This window comes from Peromyscus californicus, unplaced genomic scaffold, assembly GCF_007827085.1.
Source record: "Peromyscus californicus insignis strain IS unplaced genomic scaffold, ASM782708v3 Scaffold_6__1_contigs__length_162567912, whole genome shotgun sequence".
In the NCBI taxonomy this organism is placed as follows: domain Eukaryota; kingdom Metazoa; phylum Chordata; class Mammalia; order Rodentia; family Cricetidae; genus Peromyscus; species Peromyscus californicus.
The window spans coordinates 38,777,257-38,792,692 of NW_026294584.1; the positions used below are offsets into that span (position 1 = coordinate 38,777,257).

General features: G+C 38.1%; 1 protein-coding gene across 4 annotated transcripts in view; it reads right to left on the reverse strand.

Moving 5' to 3' along the window:
- Pot1 (protection of telomeres 1) overlaps positions 1–15,436 on the reverse strand; it is a 68,686-nt gene that overhangs the window by 14,752 nt on the left and 38,498 nt on the right. For all 4 annotated transcript variants that reach the window (XM_052720771.1, XM_052720773.1, XM_052720774.1 and 1 more), the window contains 5 exons: positions 14,509–14,799; positions 10,209–10,364; positions 3,662–3,831; positions 1,308–1,393; positions 89–151 (listed from right to left, as the gene is read on the reverse strand). In XM_052720771.1, the coding sequence (XP_052576731.1) occupies positions 89–151; positions 1,308–1,393; positions 3,662–3,831; positions 10,209–10,364; positions 14,509–14,799 (766 nt within the window). The remainder of the gene's footprint in view (positions 1–88; positions 152–1,307; positions 1,394–3,661; positions 3,832–10,208; positions 10,365–14,508; positions 14,800–15,436) is intronic.

Consider the following 15,436-nt stretch of genomic DNA (forward strand, 5'->3'; position numbering starts at 1 on the left):
CTACTGTCAACGATGGTACAAAGGCATTAGTTGGAGAGTGTAACCAAAGGCATCTGCATGCTGGTTACTGTACTGAAAGTGGTCTTACTTGTAGCAGAGACTTGTTGACATCGCTCTACCTCATACAGTGATACTGATCCTGATCCGGAGTCTATAGGAAGAGAAGAGGAAATCACACAATAACATAGCTCATTAAAATGTCCATTAGAAACTTAATGTAAAATTTAAAATCTAGAACACTGTCCAGAGAAACTGAGGAAAGCCTAAATAAATGTTGAAATGTCTATTTTCCTCAAATTTATTTGCAGATTCAGATACTCTTAACAAAAATAACAGGCTTAATTACAAAAATTGAAAGGCAATTTTTCTCATTTCTTTGAGGAGAAATATAAAGAATTTAGAATACTGAATAAGATCTTGACAGGGAGGAACTTTAGTGAATTTATACTACTTGACTTCAAGGCATAGCAATCAAGAAACTACGGTATTGACAGAAAGACTAACAAACCAAGAAAACAAGGAAAGCTTGGAAATTAACCCACATTTTGATTTGACTGTTGACAAAGGAAGGAAAGTCATTCACAGAGACTACAGTGCTTTGCAACCACTAGAAATTATTAATAAGAGAGTACATCATTAGACATATACTAATAAGTGATACACGGGAAGCCTCCAATAAACCACAGTTACTTGATGTTTTGGTAGATACCAAAGTCTCTACATGAAGAGAAAACAGAGTGCTTCCACTGCAGGTCTCCTTCTCACCACTTCTCTCTGCATTGAGAAACGAGCTACTGACACACGTTCCAGGACAGAGGACTCTCAGAACACAGTATGTACAAAAGCAGTTCCATTCAGTTCAACATAAGAATAGCTTCGAGAGATTTGGATGACTCACGTTTATACATCAGACACCCAATACACATAGAAACAAAACAACTTGGGCTGGTTAACTAACATAAAGGAGCATCAATACCTTTTGTTCCTTCCAGAAACTGACAAGCAAAACAGTTGTTTAGGAAATTCATATAGATTTTTTAATGAATACAAAACAGTACACATACATCATAAATCAAATAAACACTGTCACTCTAAGCTTGAAAATGTGATTATAAATTTAAGTGTGAACCAAGCTTGTTGTACACAGGACAGATAAATGTTAAGGTGTTACTTTAATACATATACATATACATACCATTTAGGTATACGAACGGAAAAAAAAGACACAGGGAAGAGAACACTGAAAAAGACAATTGTGCTTCTAAATTACAAGAAAGTAAAATATCAATGTTATAAATTATCCTTACTTGAAAATGAAAAGTTGTCCTCATTCTCTGATTGACAGATACCATTTGAGGGCTGATTGATTGCCAATTCTGCACATTTTAAATCTCTAAAATTAAAGAATAGAAACCAAATTGTGTAACAAAGTCAACAGAGTAAGTTTTACCTTTACTCACAAAATCCAGGAGTTCATTAAATTATAAATTTGGTATGATTCCAGTCAATCATCTGGAGCTTTTATCAGACTATCTGAGAGCTCCAAAGCCCTCAAATAGCCGAGGAGGTCGGAAAGATACGAATAACAGTCAATCAATGAAATACTACTAAAAACGAACAAACCTGGGAATGTAATGGTTAATGTTATCAGTTACAATGTCACTCAATATTGGAACAATAAGCTCAGTCTCCTGGGACTAAGACTCTAGATGTGGACACAGGGTCTCTCTAGTTCTAACTGACAGTCCCCTTCAGCCTTCCATTGAAGCCCATCCATGTTCACTGCTTTGTGACTCTACTTCGTGACCCAAAGAACCTCTTTCTTACAGGGATCCACTGCTGCCACATTAGCCTGGTACTCAGGTAGGGGGCCTTCACTCTTCTTCCTGTGTTCCAATCTAGTCTCTCCACACTTACCCTTAGTCCTGCTGCAGCCTGCTTGTTTGATTCCCTCCTCCCAGGTCACAACCACTCCCTTGAGACTCAACATCTTGGTGCAGATCCAGGGTCTCTCTAATTCTTCTCAGTCACTTCTCTCAGCCTTTCCTTCTATGCATCTCCATTCCTTTGTGACCAACCAGCAGAACAGCCCTCTATCACAGATCCAGACCCACCACTTTGTTGTAATCCAGAACAGCTCTTTAGTAGCAAAACCACAGCTACCATATTTGGCTAGGAACCAGACTAAGCAAAAGCAACCAAAGAACAGAAACTCCTCTAACAAAGATAAGAGCAGATATCTATACCAAGAAACACTTCAAATGTCATAACTACAGATTCCTATATCACAGAACAAAAACACAAGAAGGAAGAACAAGATAACATACCTCCTCCAGAAGCCAGTAAGTCTATTATAATAGGCCTTGGGAACAGCAATTAAGTCAAAGCACAAATCAAGGACTTAAAAATAGCAGTTATGAATGTGCTCAAAGACCTTAAAGGGAATATGAATGAATTCCTAAATGAAGATCATGAAAATACAAACAGCTGAATGAAATAATGAAAATATTTCAAGACATGAAAGTAGAGTTTAACAAAGAAATAGAATCACTTTAAAAAAAAAAAAAAGAGAGAGAAAAAAAACCCAAACCGAATAAAACTGGAAATGAAAACCTAAAGAAGCTGAACAAAAACTTCAGAGGTAAGTGTCAGCAACAGATTAAAAAAATCAAAACAAGAATTTCAGGTCTTGCAAACACAATAAGGGCAGTCCTAAGTGGTAAGTTCATAGCACTAAGTGCCTATATCAAAACACTGGAGAAATCTTGCATAAATAAGGTAATGACACACTTGAAAGCTCTAGAAAAACTAGAAGAAATAATACTCAAAAAGAAGAGATGAGAAAAATAATCAAGCTCAGAATTAGAGTCAATTTCACCCAACTACCACCGGTGCCACCTACAAGAGAAACCTTCCTCCAATATATACTGGTGCAGCAGCAGCACATACGTTAAAGGAGTAACCAACCATTATTAGAAACTGGATTTAAGGCTGAGCATCACTCAGCATCATCTTCTTACAGTAGATGGTAGTGAACAAAGTGATCCACAGCCAGACAAAGTGCAGAGTCTTTAAAAAAAATCACTAAATGGGATGTCTTTATCAAACTGTTTCTCTCAAGGCTCAGGGATCAATGCAAGAGAGGAGGCATATAGCCTGCAAAAGCCAGAGGAGGTGATGATTCCAAAGAAATGGAATCTTCCCAACACAAAAGGACTGACACACACACATGGACTCACAGACACTGTCACAACATGCACAAGACCTACACAGGTTCAACCAGACAAAATCCCAGCACTGAGAAGGGGAAGTTCTACCCCTAACCAAAAAGTTATTTGCAACTAATAACCCCTGAGAAAGGGAAAATCTGTTTGTCCAAGAGTGACACTGAGTATATCACCCACCCCAGGACAGGCCGTATACTCATAACAGTCCAATACAAAATGGCCTCCATGTTTTGTTTCTGTTTGTTCTGTTGTTATTGTTTTTTGTCTTACTGGTTTTCTTTTTTAGTTTGTTTTGATTTGTTTTCCTTTTTTCTTGATAAACAGAGAGGACATGAAGGTAAATGGGTAGGGATGTGGGGGAGGATCTGGGAGTAAGGAAAGGGAAAAGAATATGATTAAAATATATATATTATATATGATTAAAATATACTCACTTTTTCAGCTGATCCACACAAGAGCTAGTTTCTGGCAAAACCCTTATTCCCCGACCATAACTGGTCCCTCCATGGAGATGAAACTCCAACCTTAAAGATGAACTGTTGGTTTCTGAATTAACAGACTGAAGTTTGGTATGGAGGCTATATATTCTAAGAAAGCTTCCGACCTAAAAGAATAGTAAGAATATTATTCAGAAAAAAGGGATTGAAACAATTTCTGATATTTAAAAATTTCACAATCAATATGAGGCAGTAACCAAAGACACAACCAAGGATACTGTTCAACCACAGAGGATACTGGAAACAGACAGCACTGTGCCTGATATCAGCAGCATGGATTCCATATCACATTTGACACACATGTACAGGATGATGTGTATGCACATACCCATGGGCACAGTATGTAACATAAGCAGGCCCATTTCAGAGGTCCATCTATAAAATAATAGTGAAGGAATCCAAGACCTAAATGAAATTCTATTTGATAATATTCTGAAAAGAACTTGTTTGCACTAGTCTAAAATATTAAAAATGAGGCATAAAATCCCCTATGAGACATTAGAAAAAAATTAATCATCTAGTTTAATCAAAATAACACAATGGCCAGATTTATTTTACAGGTTAATTTTCTTGCTAGCCACAGAAATGCTCCTGCCTTTGCCCTCTGATTGCTGGTATTATACATCTGTGCCACCATCTGTTTTCCCTTATCCCACAAATTTCATGGGAAAAAAGTTTTAATATAGCATTTGTACTTTTATCACAATCTGGTGACATTCTGTAAATTCAAATATAGAACTGAACCAGAATTTTGAACAAACTATTCTATAGTCAATCTCAGCTATTTTTCTAAAATTAGCCTAAAACATCTTTAATTAGAGAATTTAAGATTTTTTTCGATGAAGATTACAAATGAGAAAGCACAGTAGGGTATTCAAAGACACTAACATTTAGTGCCAAGTGCTGTTGTATGAGCCTCTAGTACCAGCTATGAGGGAAGACAGTTTGTGCCCACACATTCAAACCCAGCCCAAGCAACTCCATTTTAATAAAATAAAGACACTGTCATCTACCCAAAGGAACACACTATATAATATGAACTGCATGTCTTTTTATGTAGACTTATAAGCAAAATGGGATGAAACAAAATAAACAAGGCAGTTTAACTTAACTGCATATAAAGAACATTCCTGAGTGTTGGATGAGTGAGAAGCTACCTTTCTCCTTTCCCTACAAATTCAGTATAATTGTGGTAACATAATGTATTAGAAAAGCACCAAAGGGATGGAGAGGGGTAGGTAGAGATGGGAGGAGGGAGGGAGGGAAGCAGGGAGGGAGACAGGGGGTAGCAATGGTGTAGAGATGGGGGTACAGAGGGAGGCAGTGAGGGAGAGAGAGGGTAGGGAGGGTGTAGAGATGGGGGTAGGTGTAGCATGAATCTTCAAAGCTCTTACTAATAAAAACAAACCCGGAGCCAGGTACTGGGGTGAATGCTAAAAGATAAGAGAGACAGAACAGGCCACAGCCACCTCACCTTGCCAACTCCTCAGCTGATCCTGTTTCCTCAAACTGGAAGCCTCTGAACCATCATCTAGAATGAATCTCAGCTGAACTGCTGCTAAAAGCCTAAAAGCTTAACCAGGCTCTAGTTCCTGGTCCTCACGCCTTATATACCTTTCTGCTTCCTGCCTTCACTTCCTGGGATTAATGGCATGTGTCACCATGCCTGGCTGTTTCCAGTGTGACTTTGAACTCACAGAGATCCAGATGGTTCTCTGCCTCCAGAATGCTAGGATTAAAGGCATGTGTGCCACCATTTTCTGGCCTCTATATCTAGTGGCTGTCTGTTCTGTGACCCCAGATAAGTTTATTAGGGTGCACAATATACTGAGGAACACAATATTATGACAGGTAGGGACAGAGGCAGGGAGGGAGAGAAGGGGTAGGGAAGAGGCAGGGAGGGAGAGAGAGGGAGGTGAAGGTGTAGGCAGGGAAAGAGGCAGGGAGGGAGATGGGGGTGGGGGGAGGGGTGGGGGGGGGAGAATGATGTAGAGATGGGGGTAGGGAGGGAGAGAGGGTAGGAGGGTGTAGAGATGGGGGTAAGGAGGGAAGCAGAGAGGAAGACTGGGGTAGGAAAGGTGAAGAATGGAGACAGTGAGGGAGAGAGGGAAAGAGGGAGAGAGAGAGACAACAAGCAAACCAAGGTTCTACTCTTGAAGCTCCTTGTTAATCTTTAGCTCTGGGGAGCAGGAAGAGTTGGGAGGAAGTCAGGGAGAAAAAGCTACATTCCCAGCACTACTACTTTACTTCCAAGGGTATTTCTTCCTGGTCCTTGCGGGGTTTCTGAGGACAGGCAGATGGAGGTACCCAGCCTATTCTCTTCCAGCAGCCTTTACCTGCTTTTACATCAGAGGTGGAGAAGGGAATGCAGAGGTTCAGGGAAAACATGTAAAAACACAAGGTAAATACACACTTTCCAAGAGGACTCCAAAGTGAGATGCTAGAAATAATAAGTACTAAAATGTCTGTTTTGTATGCTTGTTGTAATGTTTATTACTTTTTGATTATACATCAGTATAGCAGATGTCTATAACTGTCAACGGATTAGAAAGAAAGCAGAAACAGGAAAAAGACCTCCATTAGTAGACAACAGCTTAGCTACATGAAGCTTAATTTCTTTTACATTGCATTTTAATTTCAGCTAGAAACTTCAGTGTCTGTCATTTATGACATCTGAAAACTTATTCTGAAAATATGTATGGAAGAAAAAGGTCAAGACTGTTCTGAAAAGCAGCATGTGGGGCAAGACAAAAGTATAACATATACCCTAAGGAGTAGGGAGCACAGCTACGTGCTAGAGTAAGAGAACTTGAAATGCAGGAGACTGAGAACAGCCAGGACTTGAGAAGGTCCCATGCACAGCTTTATTGCAGAGCAATCTGAAATAAATGTGGTACAATCTTCAGGAGAAAGTGTAAATGATGAATGCATGGAACTTACTATGTGTTTCCTTCACTACACTGCACTAGTAAATAAAATGTACAGGCCAGCATAAAGCTTATTTCTCTCTCTGAGCAGATCACAGAGGAAAGATGACAAATTGTTATTACCAAAAATGCCTTCTGGAGGCAGCATTGTATTTTGTAAAGCTTGAGTAAATATGAAATGTGCCCGATGCTCTAATATATATATAAAATTGTTTAGTCTTGTTAGTAATGCAATAAGATTCCAAATCTACAAGATAAGACATTACAATAAAAAGATAGCTGTATTTTAATCTGTTATGAAGGTCTAATCAATAGATAACCATTAAAAATATACGCCTAGAAAGAAGTCACTATGCCTCTAGAAAAATTATTCTCCAATTAACAACAACAAAAAACAGCTACAGTGTTTTTATTTTCCCCTATAGCTAACTACAGTTATTGGGTCACTAAATGCCAAAATGTGATTATGACTATGTATGTTTTATACTTTTAGAATTACAGCAGGATAAGAGTATATTACTTATGGAAGTTGATAATATGCCTTACAATTTCATTAACTATTGTCATTATTTAAAAAACATTTTTTCTGATTCTACACAACAAATTATGCAATTATCTCATGCATGCTAATATTAAAATGCAAATCTGAACATCTGTCTTGAAGTGCTGAGAAGAAGGTATTTGCATCAATGACATGTGACTGAAGGTTTCCTATTGTCAATGTTTCCGAGGTTGTCAGAAAATAAAAGTGGTATTAAGGAATAGTAAGTAATGTAAAGTTATATCACACTCAAAGAGAATTCTTTGCATCTTCCTATTGCTCTGCAAATAATATATAATGCTATGACGTCTGAGAGAAATGACATGTCATTTTTTCTTAATTATGTGTGCTAACGTCACCCTCTAGTGGACAATGCAGAGGATCTGGCAACATTAAAATTGCTGAAAACCCATTCACAGATAGCATTCTTGGACTCCCTAACCAGCTGATATTCTTTAATCCTCATTGCCCTGAGCTCCTTTGGAATGTGCTGTTTAGGATTCAGGGAACAGAAGCAGAATAGGTGGAGAGAACATGCCTACTTAGGACATTAGCACAGGGAAAGAGAAGAGAATTCAAATATACAAACAGTCAAAGTAGATTACAGTGCTGAGTAAAAGTGTACATCCTTTCTCCTCATTAAAGAGTCCTTCCTGTACATTATGAAAGTTCTTTCAAATTTGAACTTATCATTATTTTTGTTTCCAAAGCAAATCAATTAGTGTACACAGCATCACCAGAGAAAATTCCAAAAGTCTATCTTTAAAAGTATTTTTTTTGCCAAGTACAGGTGCCTAAATGTACACACATTTATAGAGAATAAGAGAGTACTGTCACTACCCCCGGCCCTCTCCTTCACAGTTATTGATCTAAGTCAGCTAAGATAATTTGTAACACAATAAGAGTGGAAGTGTTTTCTGCTCTATGATATTTGTGTACTAGAAGGGAGCAGCACTAATCTGCACATATGCAGTTTTATTTCTGTGTTTTCTCTTCTTATAAATAGACTGAAATGATCTACAGCAAAGATCATTTCATTTCAACATTTATTAGACCCAGAAAAAGTATGGATTTAACTTCTGAATGTCTCTCTTTCTCGTATAAAATGGAATGAGGCCAGTGCTTCTCTCTTGGGATAATATCCAAAATAGCTCCAGTGCCTCACAAATGTTACTCTGGGTACTGCTATTCATGACAACAGTATCAGCTATAAGAAACTTTCAAAAAAAATGTGGATAAAATTGAAGAAAAACTATTCTCTACCATTTGTAAGTCTAAATTTCATAAGAACTGCCAAATTTCCCTAGATAGTAAACAAGGTCAATACAATACACACAAACATACCCAAAGTACTATGCACACTAGAGGTGGTACAATACTTTCTCAAAGTAATATGCAGAAAGTTAAGTCTACACTCTATCAAAACAATTCAGAGTTTCAAGATAAGAAGTCAGAGTGTGCCGGGCGGTGGTGTTGGTGCACGCCTTTAATCCCAGCACTCGGGAGGCAGAGGCAGGCGAATCTCTGTGAGTTCGAGGCCAGCCTGGTCTACAAAGCGAGTTCCAGGAAAGGCACAAAGCTACACAGAGAAACCCTGTCTCGAAAAACCAAAAAAAAAAGTCAGAGTGCTGGAACCAGGCTAGAACCTCAGTCACATGTCCATCCAGAGAACAACTTCACCTGGAACAGCTGTGAGGTAGGTGCCTTATTCTCCCTGGACAGACCATGACCTATGGTGATTCTGGACCTCAGCCTGTGCTTTCCCACAACCATGAGGAATAGAGACTTCTTTCTGGCCATCTGAAACTTGGCATGGTGGCTAATTGAATAGAAGCTGCAGAATAGCACGAGTAGGAGCCAGAGCAGCTGCTCCAGAATCTGCTTCCGGATTCTCAGATTCTGCTCCAGCATAAACCAATAACTCAAGATCTACTTTTGGAAAAAATAAAAAAAGAATACACGGAGATTCTAAAGAACATATACTACCTAAAGATTTTCGTTTATTGAACATGAAATTTTGTTTTGTATAATGACTTGAAAACTTTATCAAAGGCAAATATTTTGCATCATACATGTTGTCACACATTTCCACTGTTTCTAGCCTTCTAAGTTACTTATAAGTGGATTTTGCAAATAAAAACCAGAAGTAGTTTTACATATGCATGTTGTTCAAATGCCACCCATTTAAATAAAATAATTTGTCATTATTACTGTGGTGAAGATAAATATTGCTTTACTGATGGCTTTCTGGTGGTTAAAACTATATTATTATTTTTATCCCTCATTAAAGTTGAAATTTCTTTTTAAAAAGTTGCTAATAATTTTTTGCATCTTTGTTTGTTTAAAAATAACATTTCTCACATCACAAATTTTCTTTACTATTTCTAGAAAAAAATATGCATGAAGCCATAGATTAAAACACGCCCAACACATGAGAAGTCCTCTTTTGAGCTGTTGGTCAGGGTTGTTTGAGAGACATCTAAAACACTGGTTACTGCTGTTGTCCCCCCCAGGCAGAAGGCACCATGCTGAGGGCAGGAGAAACAGTCTTCCCCAGGGAAGAACACACCAACTGGTTATCTAATACCACGTACAAGTAACATAAGAAGTGAATAGGTTCCGTTTACGTATTTAGGAGAGAGAGAGAGAGAGAGAGAGAGAGAGAGAGAGAGAGAGAGAGAGAGAGAGAGAGAGAGAGAGGGAGGCAATGCAATTTGAAAGAAACCAAGGTATGAGGAGTACATGGGAGGCTGTGCAGGAAGGGAGGAAAGGGAAAGAGGTTAGTGATGTAGTTATATTCTCAAATAAAAAGTAATTTTAAATGTATGTATATACAAAATACATTCAGAGGTTTAAATGTAATTTAGACACACATTTTATAACTTTAAACTTGAAGACAAATCTGGTTAATTTCTAGACCCAAAATACCACCTACAAACAATATATGTGCAAAAATTACAAAGCTAGAAAGAATATAAAAACAAAATAACAAATAGCATCTTTTATTCAACATCACCTTCAGGGATTTTGCCACTTGAACATGGTTATCATAGACCAGAACATCTATCACCAGAGTCCGTAGCTGTAGAATGTTATTTAAATCACCTTCAAAAGGAAGATCTTGAATGGAGACTCTCCAAGAGGGAAACACCGTTATTGTCCCATCCCATACCTGCCGTGGGACAGTAAAGACAGGCTTAATGAGCTTTATACAATAACACCGAAGCAAGCCTAAAAATGAATTGATGTATGCTGCTGAGTATCTTTAATACTTTTAAATGTGATGTGTACCATTCTGGGACCGCAAAAAGGCTAAATGTGAACTACTGGTGATATGCAGAAAAAGTGGAGAAAGATATAAAAATAAAACGTCACTTTATGATACCAAACAAAACATTAAGGAGCTGTACACTGACTTTTTCTATTCTGTGTTCAAATACCACCTGTTTTTCCCCCATCCACCTTTCCTTCTCTTTATCTCCCCATCTACACTCCTCATCTCTGGGTATATATAACTTCTGGTTACTACAAAAAACAAAGATATGAGACAAAATCAAAACATTAAAACAATGAGATTATGCCTGCTTCAAACTGAGTATCAAGAAACTAGAATAAGCTTAAGGAAAGTTAAACTTAAAAGTATTTCTCAGCATCTACATTGTATGAATAGAGTAATAGGGAAAAGTGGAGGTCTGGGGAGATGGCTCAGCAATTGATAATGTATACCCTCTTGAAGAAGGAATGAGTTTGGTTTCCAGCACCCATGTCAACTATCTTACAGCTTCCTGTAATTCCACCTTTAGGGGAACTAAGACACTTTTCTGGACTTCTCAGGCACTTACATACACATACATATGTAATTAAAAAATAAATGCATTCTTAAGAAAAGATTTATTTAATTATGGTTTAAATGGTAAATGGTGTTGGCATAGCCTAGAGTCATCTGAGAGGAAGGCATCAACTGTGGAGCTGCCTAGTTTAGACTGGCCTATGGGCATGTCTGTGGGTACAGCGGACTATGGGGCGGGGAGCTCCAGCCCCTCCATAGCCCTCTCCCAGGGTCCGGGAAGAGTCTACAACCAGCTGAATATCTAATCTTTGACAATAATAAATGAAACTAAGACACAAACCTCTTTAGTCCATACACTATTCTTCTGCGTCAGTTCTCTCTCTACATAGCTTTTCTGCCCTCATGCTTAGCTCTTCTCTGTCCCTTTACTTCCTGTCCTCTCACAGCCCTAATTAAGCTCTTCTGTTATCGATCTCATCTTCGCCCTCAGTTCCTCCAGCCATGTTCACTCCTTCCTTTCCTACTCTCCTCACCTAATCCAACCCCTACCATCTGCAAAGACTCTGTCTTGTACTTTCTTCTCTGGCCATGAGACTCTGCTGGGACTAGGAATTCTCCCTCAACCCTCCTTCACCTGGTATGCAAAAAGCCCTTTTTTTTTTTTTCTGAGTCAATTGCTCTGGAATGCCTTTTGACTTGTGAGGGGAAGGAGGGTCTGAGCTTCATTTGCACAAGAAACAAAGCTATGCATTTACACATCTACCTATCTTCTAGGCCAAGGAAATAGGTGTTGTCTCTGCAGGGGTGTTACCTAGATCAGCAGTAGTTCTGAGAAGCTTATAAGGTTTGCCATTATGGCCTAGGAATATGAGCGCACAGGAAATTGATAGCAGGAAACAGCTGATATATTAAAAGCCGAATACATCGAATATTCCTTGATATTCCTTGATCCTTCAAGGTATAGCTTTATCATATACAGTTGAGTCTCTGTTTCATATTCTTGCGGTCTGCAGCATGTGGGGGATTTGTTTTTGACTGTTGATTGATGCAGGAGGGCCCAGTCCACTGAGAGCAACATCATTCTCAGGCAGGTGGTCTTGAACCAAGTAAGAAAGTTAACTGTGTATAAGGTGGTCTATAAGCTAGCAAACAAATAGTGCCCTTTCTGACTTCTGCCATACTTCCTTGACTGTGTATGAGTTCTACATTTAGAAATAACGTGGCTGTAAAGGGACACTTGAAAGTTCTTGCTTGAGTGCTGATACTGACTTCCATCTGGACTGTGATCTGGAGGTATAAGTCAAATAACCCTTCTCTTTCCTAAGTTGATTTTGGTCAAAGTGTCTTCTCAAAGCCACAGAAATGATACTAGAACACATTGCTACTGAGATGGATATATCATGAATATGAAAAAGGGGCCAACATTACATTGTGCTCAGGTTGAAAAAGGAAAAATACTTTGCATACTAATAGGCATCACTTAGACTAATGTCTATTTTCCTGTTTTGAATGTTTAATTAAAAGTTACTTCTGATACATGAGAAAATCAACATCAGAAAAAAAATCAATCATAATTTTATTCCTTTGAAGTACTTAAGAGTAAAACATTGCCATATATATTTCCCGAAATATATTTGCTACTGTAGGAACATTTTTAGTATATAAATGAAGACATATTAATAAGCAGACTATAGTTAGAGTTTATTTCAACAAGTTAAGGTCTACAATTTCATTATATAGTCATAATACATTCTATCACAAACGAAGAGTTCCTGCAATCAAATAATCACTTTTTTTTCTTCCAGGTTTTGACCTGGAAATAAAGTATTATTTCAAGTATACTTTTTCATACATTTAAAATTATTTCAATAAAGGAAATTCATAAAAATAAATTGTTAAATGATTTTCAAAAACTTTTAATCTATCTATCAAGCTGTCCTCAAAAAGTCTTATTAGTTTTCTTATTTTTATTTCTCAGTGCTGAATTTTCAACTAAGTTCCTTGACCTTATTCAGCCCGGCTAAGGTCCAGGCCTGAAGTGGGAGGTGCTACCCAGGCTTCACACCTAACTGAGGATCTATTGGCAGTGAATAGCTTCTAGAGGTGGAGGAATCATGTTTCTTTGGGAGTGTGGTCACTGAGAGGGTGGCCATGCCCCAGTGAATGGACTCCCGATCAAGCACGTATGGGCAGCACTAAACAGGCTTAATGAGGAAAGGAAGGACAGGAAGGTGGGAGTGGGATGCTTTGTGGGGATAAGTGAGGGGAAGATGAGGGGGGAACAGGAAGTGGATATGATCACATTTCACAGTACACATTTATTAAATTCTCAAAGAACAAATTTTAAAAGACAATAAATAAACTCTTTCTCCAAGGCTGACTTATCTGGAAACAGGGTATCTAGTAAACTAAGTTATAGGCCTACATGGGTTCTTCAGAGAGAGAAAGTAGTTTGACTCTATCAGCTACAGGGCAGCAGGCTTTATCTCAGAACTGCAGTTTTTTCTAGCATGGTAACAGTTAGCAGATGCTATCTGCAAAGAGCCAGCATCTTTGTCCCTGGTAACGTTCAAAAGTTAACAAGTAGTCCTATGTGTTAAGGATGTCACATTGGCCAGGAAACATAAGTTACTTATCTAAGATTCTGTCTAACCCTCAATGATTTTATATTTCTTTGGTTTAGCTTGGCTTTACTTGACTTACTTAACTTTCCTTAAAATAAATATTTACTTTCTAAGCTCTATGTTGACATAAAGTTGCTACTTTCAACTCCAAAACCTTGGTATTTTATCCAGTGATTTCTATTTTTCAGTGTTCCTTTAAAATGTGCCAGCAACAGTAATGCTAAGCCCTGTCTTATCTAAGTACCATGGCATTCCATTTCTTGTCTAATTATTCCAAATAGACAAGAGAGACTTAAGCACAGGATCTTTGCTAAAGCAGTACTGCTAAAAAATCCTCTATAATATGGTCAAGCAAGGAAAATGATTAAATAACTACCTTCCCCAGGTTATTCGTGGGGTAGGAGTAAATGAAGATTGCATAATGTTTATGTGACTATATTTTTTTCTAGGTGACTTAAAAACAAAACAAAAATAACAACAAACATTTCAAAGTTACTTACACCTACTCTCATGAGCCAGACAGTGAAAGACATGGGGACAGAACTTCATAGCAATAGACCCAGAAAGTGAAAGGGTGACAACGTAATTGACTTTCACAAAGCAGCACAAATATTCACACAGAAGTGTCACGAAAGACAGAATTCTGAATGTTATTAAAATAAATGAATGTCACACTGTTTCTGAAATTCATACCTGGTAAATACTGTTTTTCTCTGGAGGCAAAGCACAGAAATATGCAGGAGTAGGAGTAAGTAAAAGGGGGGGCGGGGGTGTTTCAAGAACAGTATGTGAAATTTAACTCAGTGTAAAATGGAGTCTACAAACACTGCAGCAGACTGCTGCAGGCTCCTTATTGACAGCTATATGGCACTAAATCATGATTTCAAATATTTAAATTATACCTTTAGAAGAAAGGCTGTTCCATCCACTTCTGCTTTGCCCAGGAGCTGACAAGTCAGGTCATAATACTGCATGGGTTGAACATCACACAGCTGCACCAGAGTTGAAGAAGCGGAGATGTGCGTGGATGCCCAAACCCGCAAGGCTTCTACCATTTTTTGGTCCTCAGCAGTGAAGTTGAACTGTTTGCTTGAAGTACGTGCTGTGACAGGAGTCCCTAAAGTTCCTTCAAATGTCAGAGATGCAAAACCAGAGCTGTTGATTCCCTGAAGCTCATTTTTATAGACTTGGATCTAAGAAAGTGAGATAAAGTAGAAAACAGCTTACTGTGGTGTTTGAGTACGAATGGCCCCATAGGCTCATATATTTGAATGCTTAGTAACCAGGGAGTAGAACTCTGATAGGATTATAAGGATTAGGAGGTGTAGCCTTGTTGGAGGAAGTATGTCACTGGGGGTGAGCTCTGAGGTTTCAAAATGCCATGCCAGGCCCAGTGTCTCTCTCTGCCTGTGGATCAGAATGTAGAACTCTCAGCTACTTCTCCAGCACCATGCCTGCTATGCTTGCTGTTAAGCTCCCTACCATCATGAAAATAGACTAAACCTCTGAAACTGAAAGCCAGCCCCTAATCAAATGCTTTTCCTTATAAAAGTTGCCTTGATCGTTGTGTCTCTTCACAAGAATAGAACTGTGACTAAGATACTTAAGGATAAAAAATTGAGGAATTAAAGGAACTGGAAATGACAAATTTTTCTGGTATAAATAACAGAGTAATTCTTTAGTATTTATTATCAAAGTAGTTTATAAACAATGCAATCAATTCAACTGATGCTATGGTAAGATACATATTATATAAATTGTAAAACACTAAAAGAAATTTATACTTTGAAAAAGTAATAGTATCCAACTTCTATCAAACTTGCATTTCTA